The sequence below is a fragment of the Dreissena polymorpha genome, chromosome 4 (assembly GCF_020536995.1).
Source record: "Dreissena polymorpha isolate Duluth1 chromosome 4, UMN_Dpol_1.0, whole genome shotgun sequence".
Taxonomy (NCBI): Eukaryota; Metazoa; Mollusca; class Bivalvia; order Myida; family Dreissenidae; genus Dreissena; species Dreissena polymorpha.
The window spans coordinates 144,848,205-144,863,988 of record NC_068358.1 but is presented as its reverse complement, the minus strand read 5'-3'; the positions used below and the strand labels follow the sequence as shown (position 1 = coordinate 144,863,988).

The window sequence follows — 15,784 nt, the reverse complement described above, 5'->3', positions numbered from 1 at the left end:
ACTTTAGCTTTTGCAAAATCATTACTAACACAGACGCATTTTTTTCACCAGATATAGTTTTTAAGGAAAATACCCCAAGAAAGTGTGGATAACTGATGAGGAAGTGTGTCGACACTTCAGGGTGATGACATGCATGAAAATTCAAATCAATAATATGTCAAATCTGGAAGGATGCTCCACAAACCTATGTTTAATGCAAACAGACTGATGAACTGACCAACAGAGTGATTCCAATATACCCCTTCCTGCAGGAGATTCATTAAGACCAGTACACTCGAGCCCATGTACTGTAACTTTAGATTAAATTATCAAAATAAAAACAAGAGGGGATTTTAAGCTCTAATTATATAAATTGGTGTCAGTTAAAAGACAACATTTTGTGTTGTGTTCTTTTCTACAACATAATCAACTACAACCATTACGGTGATGCCCCAACGATCAATCTTTCTGGAATTTCTTTTTTTTTCATGAAGCACCTCATAAGTTGAGACCCTATTTTAATCAATTTTTGAAGGTAAAAAATCTTGACTTACGAGTGGGTTTTTACGGTACATACCACAAAGAGTATCTCAGGTGTGAGGACCAGTGTGACAGGCACCTCTCGCTCTGTCAGGTCCACATGCCCCGCCTCCACACAGCACAGGATGTCACTGGAGGGCAGAGTCTGCAGCAACTTCCTGTGCACAGAACATTAAGACGTGTCATAGGGTATTTGTAATTTGCTACATAGAAAGTATCGAATACGATGTGTTAAGCACTGTACCTTTTCCAAAAGCTATCAACAAGAGAGAAATATTTCATCAGAAATGTAATGTTAACTTGTTACATTAAACTTACAGCGCGTATTTGACCTGCCCACACACTGACTCCTCAAGGCGATGTTCCACTGGTGAATGTCTGACAGTGGGGAGACGACATAGGCCTGTGCCATGCAAAATACCTGCCAAACACATGATCTTGCATTATGTTAAATTTTTTATATAATTGTTAATATTGTCGTGTTTATGTATACTTTAGATGGCAAAGATTACAATTTATCTTAAGGGCATGTGTTTATGTTAAAACAGAATATTTTTGTTTTCAGATTCTCTGATTGATCTTTATGATGTCACTTTTTTTGAATAAGTTCTTCTCATTAGACTTTTAATTGGCAAGCAGTGATTACTTGTTTTCCTGTTTTTACCAAAAAATTACCAACCTTGGCCTGTCTGTGACACAAACTCTGCCGCACCACCTATTGGCTTCGTGAACACACCCACCAACCCCTTGCCCATGCCTGTCACCAGTCCAGTTGCTGTGGCAGTTGACCCCTGATGACCTTCACCTTCCTGGTCATCTTGACCTGAGCTAAGGAGGCTCTGAATGGGGTGGTCTGCTAGCCCTGCTACAGCACCTGTCCTCAACAGAATGTTGAACAGAAATGTACTTATTTGTAATTTAATTTTTATAACATGAATGTTGTATCCAGTAATCACCCTATTAGGTATACATTACAGAATTTAGTGGGCAACCCTGTGTTACTATGTACAGTACACTTAACACTTTAGTGAAATGTTTCAAAAATCTTGTCACATTCATTGATTCGATGCTTGTTTTCTAGGCCAGTGTATGGCTATCGTTTTAATACAATCAAATCCAGATGAACAAATCTACGTTGTACTGCTAGTTATATTCAGTACCAGAATGTCAAATCAAGAAAATCCATTGATATATGAATGGATCCATTGTCACATTACCTCATTTTTATGCCCCCGGATCCATAAATCGGGGGTATATTGTTTTAGTACTGTCTGTCTGTCTGTCATTCTGTCCCAAAACTTTAACCTTGGTTAAAGTTTGATAACTTTTGCAATATTGAACATACCAACTTGATATTTACCATGCATGTGTATCTCATGTCCCTGCTCATTTTGAGTGATGAAAAGTCAAGGTCAATGGTCATTCTTCAAGGTCAAAGGTCAAATATCATTGTATTTTTCTTTCCTAAAACTTTAACCTTTGTTAAAGTTTTATCATAACTTTTTTAATATTGAACACACCTACTTCATATTTGGCATGCATGTGTATCTCACGGAGCTGCACATTTGGAGTGGTGAAAGGTCAAGGTCATCCTTCAAGGTCAAAGGTCAAAATTTAAAAAAAATATATTAATTTCTCCATTCAATCTCTTACTTAATTCTCATGCAGCTACATATTATTAGTGGTGAAAGGTCAAGGTCAACCTTCAAGGTCAAAGGTCAAATATCATTGTATTTTTCTTTCCTATAATTTTTACCTTCGTAAAAGTTTTATCATAACTTTTTTAAATATTGAACACAGCAACTTCATATTTGGCATGCATGTGTATCTCGTGGAGCTGCACATTTTGAGTGGTGAAAGGTCAAGGTCATCCTTCAAGGTCAAAGGTCAAAATAATAATTAAAAAAAAATTCATTTCTCAATTCAATCTCTTACTTACTTCTCGTGCAGCTGCACATTTTTAGTGCTGAAAGGTCAAGGTACACCTTTAAGTAGCAACTTGATATTTGGCATGCATGTGTACCTCATGGAGCTGCACATTTTGAGTGGTGAAAGGTCAAGGTCATCCTTCAAGGTCAAAGGTCAAACAACAAGAGCACCGCATAACGGGTGCCACGCTCGGCTGCGAAAGCTTGTCAGAAAATGTTTTTTGTGTGTTTTTTTTAGAGGTCACAGTGACCTTGACCTTTGACCTAGTGACCCAAAAATGGGTGTGGCGTGTAGAACTCATCAAGGTGCATCTACATATGAAGTTTCAAAGTTGTAGGTGGAAGCACTTTGATTTTAGAGCCTATGTTTAAGTTTTATATTAGAGGTCACAGTGACCTAGACCTTGTGACCCAAAAAAGGTTGTGGCATGTAGAACTCATCAAAGTGCATCTACCTATGAAGTTTCAAAGTTGTAGGTGGAAGCCCTTTGACTTTAGAGCCTATGTTAAAGTTTTATATTAGAGGTCACAGTGACCTTGACCTTTGACCTAGTGACCCAAAAATGGGTGTGGCATGTAGAACTCATCAAGGTGCATCTACATATGAAGTTTCAAAGTTGTAGGTCAAAGCACTTTGATTTTAGAGCCTATGTTAAAGTTTTATATTAGAGGTCACAGTGACCTAGACCTTGTGACCCAAAAAAGGGTGTGGCATGTAGAACTCATCAAAGTGCATCTACCTATGAAGTTTCAAAGTTGTAGGTGGAAGCCCTTTGACTTTAGAGCCTATGTTAAAGTTTTATATTAGAGGTCACAGTGACCTTTACCTTTGACCTAGTGACCCAAAAATGGGTGTGGCATGTAGAACTCATCAAGGTGCATCTACATATGAAGTTTCAAAGTTGTAGGTGGAAGCACTTTGATTTTAGAGCCAATGTTAAGGTTTTAGCACTACGCCCAAGGCGGACGACGAGCTGGCTATGACAATACCTTGGGTTTTCTCCGAAAACAGCTGAGCTAAAAATCAAAGCGGGGCAATAAGGGGGCATTGTGTTTCTGACAAACACATCTCTTGTTTATTAATATAAAATTTCTCATTTTAAAATGCTGGTGAGGACATAACACTGTTTGTGGCAAATATCAGATGAGTCCATTGTCACATGCCCTTATTTGGGCGCCTTTCAAGGTTTCTAAAAAGAACCACGAGCCTCTCTTACCCAGAACACTGATTCCAAGCCCTGTGAGCCCCTGTTTGAGACCCTCTGAGACCCCGTCAGGCCGGTGTCGTCTGCTCTCCTCCTGGCGTCTGATGTGGCCCCCGTCAAGGGACAGACGGTCCATGTTACGTGACACACTCGAAGCAAAGTTGGTCACTGACTTCAACATGCCTTGAATACATTATATATTTGTAAGAAGTACCTTAATTAGATGTTCGGGACTGAGCACTTTCTTCCACTTTGATAGTATAATGCATATTTTCTGTAAGTCACTTAATATATAATTGATCAACAAGATATTTTGATGTTAATAACATGTAGTAAGTTTTATAGTTTATGTCAACTTAAAGGTGGCAATTTAAAAATTAAAACAAGAAATACGACCATGCCAGAAAATAAGATTTTCAACTTGTTTGCAATTTATTTTATTTAATTTGATAGCAATGCCTGCATCTAAGCTACATAGGCCAAAAAATACAGATCAATATATTCATCCAAATCCATTTATTGAGCAGAAACCTTTTTTTAATATTTTTCTACAATGACCTTGACCCTTTGGGCAGCATCGGAAGAACGACGTATTCATGAGAACTACGTCGTGCTTTAAAAGCTGCCTGAGGTCATACTTGTGTTCGCTCCTAAATATTTGGGATATCGTAGCCGAAAATTCACATGGAATATTGACAACAACAAACAAGATGTGTTTGTGAAACACAATGTCCCCCTATATGACGTTTGACCTTGAAGGATGGCCTTGACCTTGACCCTTCACCACTCAAAATGTGCAGCTCCTTGATACACACGCATTTCAAATATAAAATTGCTAGCTTCAATATTGCAGAAGTGACATTACATGAGCAATTTTGACCCATATATTTGACCTTGAAAGATGACCTTGACCTTTCACCACTCAAAATGTGCAGCTCCATGAGATACACATGCATGCCAAATATCAAGCTGCTATCTTCAATTTTGCAAAAGTATTCATAAAATAAGCGATTTGGGCCACATATATTTGACCTCTGACCTAAACGGATGACCTTGACCTTGACCTTTCACCACTCAAAATGTGCAGCTCCATGAGATACACATGCATGCCAAATATCAAGTTGCTATCTTCAATATTGCAAAAGTATTCATAAAATAAGCGATTTGGGCCACATATATTTGACCTCTGACCTTGAAGGATGGCCTTGACCTCGACCTTTCACCACTCAAAATGTGCAGCTCCATGAGATACACATGCATGCCAAGTATGAAGTTGCTATCTTCAATATTGCAGAAGTATTCATAAAATAAGTGATTTTGGCCACATAATATTTGACCTCTGACCTTCAAGAATGACCTTGACCTTTCACCACTCAAAATGTGCAGCTTCATGAGATACACATGCATGCCAAATATGAAGTTGCTATCTTCAATATAGCAAAAGTTATTGCAAAATGTTAAAGTTGGCGCAAGCCAACCAACAGACCAACCAACCAACCAACAGACAGACCAACCAACCAACAGACAGGGCAAAAACAATGTCCCCCACTACTATAGTGGGGGACATAAAAAAACCGAGCATTTTGTATTGCGTTAAATATGTAACCAGACCACATCCAGCATTGAAATTTTGGCTACTGCTAAAAGGAACATTGATTTGTGTATGTGTTAACTTTATTTCTCGAAATATTGTACCAAATATTCGTTTATTTCGAGTGTTTATGGGCTTTTTTCAATAAAACAATTATTGCCATATTCTCCAGAGTTAAAATAACAGAGCGCAAAAAGGCAAATTGATATCAAATAAATAAAGAAAATCCTTTTCATAAATTGTGTTACCAAGTCTTTCATGCTACCATCAAAAGACAATCAATCATATATTATGTTTCCATTCCTCTTACCTGCGGTCACGTGTTTCACCATGGATGATGTGCCCTGGGAAACCCCCACAACAAATGCCCCCGGCCCCTTTGTGAGGCCCCTATAGGGCATCCTGAAGAAATCAGCTACACCGGTTCCAATACTTCTCACCAGGCCAGTAGGGTTACCTAATATCTCCAGAGAACCAACCACAGCACCTGTCAATAGCAACCAAAGTCCTATCATGGAAACTAACCTCATACTGGAAACTGACACAATTTTCAGGGCATATCCAGACACACATAAAGAGATGATCTAGACAAATACTTCTATGGAAATGACTGATTCACATTTAAGTCTCTGTAACATTTTTATAATTTAAACTGGAATTATTAGGTTTCATTTTTGTAACTACATGTACTGTTTATATTGTCCATATAAATGTTTAACAGTATCAAAAACTTTACAATTTGTAAAAAAAAATGAATATTCTGAAAATAAAGATTTTACGTGTTACATGTACACTAGCATTATTCAGACACATACCAGCTCTAAACAATGCACCAAATGCATAATGCATGGCTAGTGCCCTGGTCAGCTGGTAACTTGTGGTGCTGAGGTCTAACTTCTCAAACTTGCCAAACTGCAGTGGTGTCTCGTCTGATGCTATGAACAGCTTCATGGAAGCATGAACACTGAACATTGCGGAGACTGGATGAATCAGGAGGTGGCCTATTTGCACTGGAGAGCTGAGTGATTGAGCTACAGTTTTCACGCTTTTAGGGAGTTTGAGAGTTGTCATTGGTAATGGTTCAGGTATTGATAATGGTACAGGCAAGAAAGTGCCAACTTGCTTTATGCAGTGGAACACAAACTTGTCGTCAATGTAACAATTCACTGGCTTAATTGAGCATTCAATTTTTTCGATCACAGAATTGCGTCCACTTACAGTGCCATACACTATCTGGATATGCATTATACTACTGGATTTCAAAACAGCCTGCTTTTCAAGCACATTTAACTGTGTAAGATGTTCAACATCACACCCTTTCCAGGGTTTATCAAAATCTTTTCTGACCAAAACTACTGGGAAATCAAAGTTTTCAGTTTGATATTTCTGGTTGTCCAACTGCACATTTCCACAACTCATCACTATGCAGTTTCTATGGTAATTCGGCATCTCCAAAAGGTCACTAGCTGGGTATGTCGCAATGAATAGGTCATCCAACGTAAAACATATCAATTCCTGCTTTAATGTGGCAGAAGAGACTTCATCTAACATAACAATGGACACATGTTTAGCTAAAACACCCAATGAAATTTTCAAAAGAGATGATTTTGGTTTAGAAGATTCTGTTTTCTTTGAGTCAGTAGCTCTTAATACTGCCAACGCAGCTTCCTTGGGAGTACTTTCCTCATTAAATTTAATCTGAGGTGTTACAGTAATAGTTCGCTCTTTCCCCTTTAGCCGACTTCTTATCTCCTTAGCAGAAACATCAGCCTTACTTATCGGAGAAATTGTTACATTTGTTACCATGGCAACCTTAATGACATGTACTTTTACATCCGCCAGTCCTGGTATAGAGACAAAATTATCTGCAGCAACAAGCAAATCTATTGGATCGCTCCATTTCAAATTGCTTAAGTCTGATTGGTCCATTGAACTTGGCATCTTGCCAGATATGTGCAGTTTTGGAATGACTCTGCTGTCCAATATTTGAGGGAATGTTGTGTTTAGAAAAGGGGGTGTGTAGTATCGACTTCCCCCAACAGGAATGCAGGGCAGAATGTCAACAAGCTCAGTCTGCTCTTGCACTGTGGTCCCTGAAATGCAAACATCATAAACCATGATGATAAAACATACAGAAACATATTAACAAATCAGAATTCAGGGTACAATACAATGTTGGATTAATTTCAAAGCTGCTTTTCCAAACTTTTAGAATTATGTCATTTTGTTGATATTGTTATTATATATATAACAATATATATTGTTCATGCTTTTAAGATTGTTTCCATTTTGTGTTATTCTTAAAACAATAACAGACTATTCTATTATATATCAACTCCTAGTAAAAGTGATGATTAAAGGCATATCTTTCCATTATCCAGGTAAATAATCAAGTTCATTTGGCCTCTTTGAATGAAATAATCCTTTCAAAATTTACTAAGTATAATTATCCACTTCAAGCTGTAACATACATGTAAACAACAAGTAAAGAGATGTACATAGTCCACCTTGCGAACACTTGAGGTCCCCTTTTGGATCCATACTCAAGAAGCATTCTCAAGACCTTTCAAAAAGACACCAATTACCGTAATTACTCTATGTTTTCGGACACCCCCTTTTTTAGCAAAAATAATTATTTTTCGTGACTCATAATTTTCGGACACACGAGTTTTCGTCCATAATTAATGTCTCTAAGTTTTCGTACAGTATATTTTGCAGCGCTATTTTACCAAATTTCGGTCCTGTTTTCGATATCTAATGACACTTTGATCATGAGGTTTTACAACCAGATTAACATCATAAAACATGGCAGGTGCATGTCTGAGGGCAACGGACCATTACATTTGCATTATTGGGTAAATAACCTTGTAAACCGGTATTAAACAATGGTTTCGCCTGATGGCACATGCGTTATGACAATTCCCAGGGGTAGTGCCAATTAAGAGTACCGAAATGGTACTACCCCTCTTAGTAAAATAACTGTGACAAATACTAAACGCTTCAAAGTGTGATGCACCCTATTGCAAGTTTTACGAACAGTGGAAGGTGTTAGACAACAACTATCGGAAATGAACAAACAAAAAATTCATAGTTTGCTTTTTTTTATTGCATTAATTACAGGTTCATACTAGCGAGTATCGGTACATCACATGCTCATCTTCGAACACGTTGGTCAAAGTACAACCTTGTAGAACTTTCTGTCAAATAAATTAAGCATTTAAAATAATTTAAAATGCAGTGTAAACATATATAACTGTAATTTATACTATACAGCATGGTATTTTACAAGCTCGTGCTATTACCGGCAGTCGTTGATACAATTGACGCTATTTTCGACTCTAAATTTTCGGACACCTGTATTTTGTGAATATTTTTCGTATCTTAGTTTTCGGACACGAAATTTTTTTTATTATTTTTAAGTTTCCGCAAAACATAGAGTAATTACGGTACTATTTCTTCCAACGAAATTAGTTCAGAGTGTCTGAATATGAAATCAACTTTCAATTCAATCAAGCAACATTGAACATGTTTAATATTAACACTCATAAGAATAAATTATTACCTTTCAGGGTCAAGTTCATCATGGCCTGGCCAATGTAGAGTGGGAAGTTGCAGTGGTTCTGAATGAAGCAAGTAGGGGCACTATCTATTTTAACAGTCAGATACGTAACCCCGCGTTCTTCTTGGGCAGTCACACACAACGCCTCTATATTTACCATTTCCTCTTCAGTAACACACTCAACATTAGCGTTCCCACTTGGTTGATCAATCACATTTTCAAATTTTATCAAACCCTGGTCTGAACTGTTCGTTGCATCTGCTCCAAAGTTTTTTTCACCTGTATCATTTTGATGACAGGACTGAACACTGTTTAAATTTGATTTTTTAACAACCAAAGACAGAGTCATTCTAACTCCACTCTCATTGGCTGACAATCTTACAGGATATGACCAGTCAAAATGTAGAATATGTTTTAATGTTTGACTTGAATAAATAGATTGCACATGAGCAATTGACAAATAGTTTACAAATTTGGTGCTGCTGTCTATATCTGCCTTCTTATCGTTGCTAAACAGCATTGCCAAGGGATGAAAAGACACGGGGGCAAGGTCACTTTTGTCTCTATGGCAACCAATATGGCTGGGAACTATGTTGCTCACAGATGCTGATGGCTGAACCTAAGGTAAGGATAGTATGATTAAGCATCAACTATAGCTTACAATAGAATACATGAGGCTTGAAGAAATAAACAAACATTAACGTCTTAACAGGCTCATATTTATGTCAAAGAGCACTTCAATGTAATTTAAAAATGTGAATCATTTTTTTATTGGACATATTATACATAAACAGTTCCTTTCATTGCCCTTAAAATATTATGACTATCAATGTTTTATGTGCACGAACAGATGGTATTTCTGCTTTTAATAATTTACAACAAGAGCTATGTTTGTGAAACACAATGCCCCCATTGCTCTTTGAAGTCCCACAGCAGCTATTTTTGAGAAAACAAGGCCCATAACTTAGCCAAAAAAACACTGGAAAACATTTAGTATATTGAATATTTAAGTCCAAGGCCCATAACTTTGCAAAAAATTCAATGGACCGGAAAGAATTTCACACTTCATCAGTTGGTCGTGTAGGTTGACTTACATTCCAAAAATCAGCTAAATATCTTAAAGCTGTATGTGAAATACATCTGGAAAACAGTTATTAAAGTGAAAAAGTCTAAATCCAAGGCCCATTACTACACCAACAAGAGCACCAAATAACGCGTGCCACGCTCGGTTGCGGGTGAAGTTTTGAATAAATGAAAGCTTGTCAGATTTTTTTTCTTTAGAGGTCAGTGACCTTGACCTTGACCTAGTGAACCAAAAATGGGTGTGGCATGTAGAACTCATCAAGGTGCAGCTACATATGAAGTTTCAAAGTTGTAGGTTGAAGCACTTTGATGTTAGAGCCAATGTTCAAAACCTTGACAAAATGTTCTGGTTTTAGCACGACGCTGACGACACGCCACGACGAGCTGGCTATGACAATACCTCGGGTTTTCTCAGAAAACAGCCGAGCTAAAAATCAACAGATCAGCAAGAATTTAACAATTCATCTGTTGGGCATGTAGGTTGACTTGCATACCAAAAATCAGCCCAATATCTGAAAGCTTTGCATAAAAACATTCGGAAAATGGACAAATATTACTTCCATTGTCAAAATGACCTGTACCTGCCAAATGATATTAACAAATTATCTCCCTTTGAAGCTTATTACTTCCCTTAGATCAGTAAAAGGCTCGTATCTTCATAAAAATCAAAAGACCGGAACAATTTTTACACTTTATCTGTATATCATGTATGTTGACTCACATACCAAAAATCAGAGCAATATCTTAAAGCTTTGCGTAAGAACCTTCGGAAAAAAGACTGCCGGACGGAGAGACAGACGGACAGTGTGACTTCTCTATATGCCACCCTACAGGGGGCATAAACAATCTTCAACCTTTTTCACTTCATACTATTTCCAACAAAAAGCCCACCTTTTCACTGGATTCTGGAATGCTGAATGGACACAGAGCTAGTGTGAACTTGGTATGGTTGGTTAGGTTGTAACGTTCCCTCACATGGATAACACGGATATTGTTCTTCAGGCTTGATGTCACAGTTAGAAAACATACCTAAAAAAAATTAAAATAAAAAAAGCCTGTTTTGATCTCACCGGCATACCTAGAAATGTAACTACAGGTATATAACAAAGCCTGAAATTTTACTTGAGGGTTAAACATGGTTTTCAGTAAATAATGATGTTATAACCTGGGACTTCCTTCATTAAATATGGTGTACATAAAGACTGTAGTTTGCATGCAAATAAATTAACCTATTGTTTCTATGTCACAAAATAACTGTACATGTACTAATGCACTGTAGAGCCTTATCTTTGATCTTTACTGATAAGCCAAGTTAACCTACTGTGTTTTGGTGTATTGATTGAACATCCTTTTAGATCAATTGGATTGGGAAAATCAATAATCTCAGCAGTCAACTTTGCAAGAAAACTGGTTCCATGGCAACCTTGACTTCTGTAAAATGCACTGGTTTACCTGTACATATTTGGTGCAGTAGATAATGACCATCCATAAAGGTGATGTAATGCTGATCATTTTCATACATCTTTTTCACTATAGGGTGTCATTATTTTGCATTTACATGTGTACATACTGTAATTCATTTCTTTCTGAGTAGTGTTTAGATTATGTTTAATGTGTCAACTGCCAGTAATTTATTAATTTCACAAGTCTGTCATCTGATAACCAATATATCTCATGTTTATACTCAAAATGAAGCATTTTGTTAGAGGAACATGAATATGCTATTTGTTGTTTTGCATTATTTTGACTCTTATTTTATACATGAATTTTAGTTAATTGTCATGTTTCCTTTGTCTAAGCTGAGGAGTGACAGAGGGAGGGGCCGAAATGCATTGTCTTAGATCCTTATCTGTCAATCAAAATTTCAACACTCCTCTTAGACAATGCAAAAGCAAATTAAAATTGAGATAAGCCCAGAAAAGATGTATTGAAGTATATTATTTGATGTTAACTATTGGCCAATGTCTTTCTAGCCTGAGGGTGTATAAAACATACTGGTAATTAATATTTTGGACATTGAAGATAGTTTCTAGAAATGGACATTTGGTAATTTACCAACATCTAAGATAGTTTATTAAAGTACAGAGATGAAGAAGATTCCATTTCTTATAAGTTTGATGATTCTCAACTTGCTATTTAACTTAGTAATTTTTGGAACAGTTTCAATCGGGATCAGTTTTTATGTGTACTTTAACTATTTGGAACAAAGCTATCTTACATTAACCTGTAAGGCTATTTGCAATTTCTAAACTCAAGGCTGGCAGACTTTTAGTTGAGAGAGGTGAACTGTACTGTATTTAAGAAGAATTAATAAATGGAAAGAAGAATTAATAAATGGAAAGGAAAAATTAACTGTGACTTGTTGTAAGTTGAAGAAAATAAAGGTTCCTGGCTAACCGACTTAAAAAAGCCAGTGGTGTCGGCAACCTGACGATTAACGCCCTGAGAACCCAGTTAACTTTGACCAAGCAACAGGTTTACGACAAATGATATTATTTATTTGTATACATATGTTGCACTTTTAGTAAAATATGTTTTTTAATTAATAACAAAAAATTTGTGAACAATAATAGAAAAATATCTGTTTCAACAATATGTAGATCTGTTTATTAGAATATGATGTTTTCATTGCATTGCTGTTTAGTCAAAAAAGTAAAACTTCATGTTGATGATTAAACAGACATAAGAAAATACCAAGTTTTTCAAAATGTCAATCACCCAGTATAAGCTGTTTTCCTCACTCAAGTCTTCATAAGACAGTTTAAAGGTGAAAGTCTAACCTGTTCTGTCCCATTCAAATGCCCCAGTAAGTGCACGTGTACCCAGTGGTCCATGTAGAGGGTATGCCCAGCGTCTGGCCTGTACCGCTGAGTCATCAACTCCTCATTGGACACAGGCACTGGTTCGGACATGAACACAGTATCTCCTAGCTTGGCTCCGATGTGAAATGATCTCTACAAGCAATGACAAGGGAACTATTGACGGGCAATATATGACTCCAAATACTTTCCTCAATTAAACTCTAGCACAACAGTCATAAACACAAATTATTAACATACTTGAAGTACGGAAGCTAGTAGCTAATAGATAGCAGGTATCGTATTTATGACATTAAAATAAGTAGTATAATAATGTTATTTAACAAATGAAACCACAATTTGTAGAGAAAAATCTTTATGTTATTAATTTATAATTTACTATACATCCAAATGGGTGCAAAGACGATCATTCAAACAGACAATACTTTACTAATTCTTGCATCTAATGGCCTTACCTCCAGTTTGGGCGGACAAATAGTCTGACCTTTTGAAAGGTCATACTGAATGTCCTCTGACCCCATGAAAACTAGGTCAAGGTCACATCCATTGGTAACCAGGTAGCTAGGGGCAATGTCCACTAGCACAGTCTGGTACCCTGCCCAGAATTCTGAGAGACTGACATTGAGATCAATGGTCGGCTGGTTCCCCATGGTTATTTCTGGGATCACTGTGTTCTGAAGATCTGGTATCATAACCTCCCTAACAAGAGAATGAACTTTTTTTTTTACTATATGAAAGATATTTGTAATTAAATATAAATAGAAGAAAGTTAAAAATGGCACCAATGGGTTTGGTAACTTTCCAAAAATGACATGAATTGTTATCCTAGCTTTCAGGCAAGCAATTATTCAAAATTAAATTCAATTATTATTACATAAAATTTCAGTTAATGTTCTATTTTACCAAAATGATTAAATGAAGCAAATTTTTTCAGCAATTTCCTCATGAGAAAGGTGTTAAAACATGGATCAAATGAACATGAAGTTAATAAGATAAAACACTGCAAGAATTTATCAGTACATCTAGAAAAGAGTACCTGAAGAATTGTATAACAACACATTATTGGTTTTTGCCTAAAAATGAAAAGCAGTGGGTATGAAGATTTTGAAAATATGCAATACTATCACATATGAACCATAAATATCCTACTCATGTTAAAGCATGGATCAAATGAACATGAAGTTAATAAGATAAAACACTGCAAGAATTTATCAGTACATCTAGAAAAGAGTACCTGAAGAATTGTATAACAACACATTATTGGTTTTTGCCTAAAAATGAAAAGCAGTGGGTATGAAGATTTTGAAAATATGCAATACTATCACATATGAACCATAAATATCCTACTCATGTTAAAGCATGGATCAAATGATTATGAAGTTAATAAGATAAAACACTGCAAGAAGTTATCAGTACATCTAGAAAAAGAGTACCTGAAGAATTGTATAAAAACACATTATTGGTTTTTGCCTAAAAATGAAAAGCAGTAGGTATGAAATTTTTTGAAAATATGCTTTACTATCACTTATGAACCATAAATCTCCTACTCATATTTGTCCTCCTGGATATATGGCCAATTGTACCAGCACTGGTCAGAGGTGAAGGAGGTCAAAGTGGCGGGGTCAAACTTGCCCTGGGGGGCTCGCTTCAGCTGCTCTATCAGACCTGTAGACAGGGTCACACTTGTGCTGGACTTCCCAGAATTGGCACTGAAATGGCAACAAAAACTTCAGTTTGGGGGCATTTATTGCTAGAAGATTAACGCAGAATTAAAACTTTCACAAAAATTAAGACCTGAAGTTGTTTAATCTTGTGTTTTATTTTTAGTCCCGTATTTTATAGGCAATTTGTCTCTTGATTTAAATAAAAGATTAGTTTATTGTAATAATAATTCAATAATACTGGCTAATTTTATTCCTGCATGGTTAATTATTCCTGTATTTACTTATAACTTGCTGGAAAAAGTTTTTCTTTTGTATCTTATGCATGCAATTTTCCAGTAAGGCTTCAATTTTACGAAATGTTTTTCTAAGAAATATCTGTTTCATATTATGCAACATGGTATTTGTTATTCTGCCAAAAATGCTTTCAATGAAGAACAGAACAATACATTCTCATACAAGTGTGACCACCATAAGAAATGGAACTGCATTTTAAGTTATGTAAAAGTAAGTCTTAGTATAGTTATAATCATCATAACCACTCTAGCATAATTTATTTTACTTTAAATCAAACAATTTTTATTCCCTACTCAAACTGAAAAGTCAGTGACTGATAGAGGTCCCCCCCTGGGCACTGCAATTGGAGGTCGTGACCCCGCCCCGGAGTGGAGATCCGGTCATGTAGCCCCAGCCTGCTCGTGTCGATGTTAATGTAGAGCGGAAACGGGAGGTGAGACCGCACCATATACAGCGGGCAGAGCACAACCTGGGGGGATGTAAGAGAATATTTGCTCATTTTGGAACACATTTAAATTAACAAATTAATGCAATTTGTAAAATGGTGTTTGTTTGAAGCTAAATGAATTAGATAGCAACCTGTGGGGCAATGGGAAACAATTTTTTAAAGTATTGACATTTTAAGCAGATACAATATTGTCACACTAAAACCTTCATATCTGTTGCAATCAAATAAATCTCAGGTGTATAAATTGCTTGTTATATTATCAATAAGGCACTGGATAAAATTGTACAAGGATATAAAGAAAGAGTTTACTTACAAAGACCCGTGTGACTCCGTGCACAATGTGGGTAAACAGCCTGCACCAGACATGGTAGAACCTGTCATCGTGGATCAACTGTGAGGTACACAAACATACTGGTATTAACACTGAACTTAAGCTCATGTTTATCATTTTTCATTTTTTAGCACAATGAGATTTAACCCTTTTCCCTATAAGAAGCGAAGTATAAATGGCTTTTGCAACCAGCATAAAAGCAGAACAGCCTGCGAGTAACTCGTAGACTGCTCAGGTTTTAATCTGTTTCCTGCTCATCAGTAACTAAGGTTTGGAAATGAAGCGTTTAAAACTTGAATTTAGTAAGAAAGGTCTTTAATAAATGCATTTGTATAAGGGACTA

General features: G+C 36.4%; 1 protein-coding gene and 1 long non-coding RNA gene across 2 annotated transcripts in view; both read right to left on the bottom strand.

Annotated features, from left to right (window-relative positions):
* LOC127878871 (intermembrane lipid transfer protein VPS13B-like) overlaps positions 1–15,784 on the bottom strand; it is a 60,677-nt gene that overhangs the window by 1,002 nt on the left and 43,891 nt on the right. The window contains exons 23-35 of the mRNA XM_052425398.1: positions 15,424–15,501; positions 14,956–15,131; positions 14,252–14,413; positions 13,160–13,403; positions 12,666–12,839; positions 10,777–10,914; positions 8,806–9,421; positions 6,059–7,336; positions 5,554–5,730; positions 3,665–3,835; positions 1,199–1,393; positions 838–940; positions 557–677 (exon numbers count right to left, since the gene is read on the bottom strand). Of these exons, the coding sequence (XP_052281358.1) occupies positions 557–677; positions 838–940; positions 1,199–1,393; positions 3,665–3,835; positions 5,554–5,730; positions 6,059–7,336; positions 8,806–9,421; positions 10,777–10,914; positions 12,666–12,839; positions 13,160–13,403; positions 14,252–14,413; positions 14,956–15,131; positions 15,424–15,501 (3,633 nt within the window). The remainder of the gene's footprint in view (positions 1–556; positions 678–837; positions 941–1,198; positions 1,394–3,664; positions 3,836–5,553; positions 5,731–6,058; positions 7,337–8,805; positions 9,422–10,776; positions 10,915–12,665; positions 12,840–13,159; positions 13,404–14,251; positions 14,414–14,955; positions 15,132–15,423; positions 15,502–15,784) is intronic.
* On the bottom strand, positions 2,700–3,120 carry LOC127879280 (uncharacterized). Its single transcript, XR_008048995.1, has 2 exons — positions 2,984–3,120; positions 2,700–2,844 (listed from the first exon to the last, which is right to left on the bottom strand). It is a non-coding gene; the product is annotated as an uncharacterized LOC127879280 (long non-coding RNA).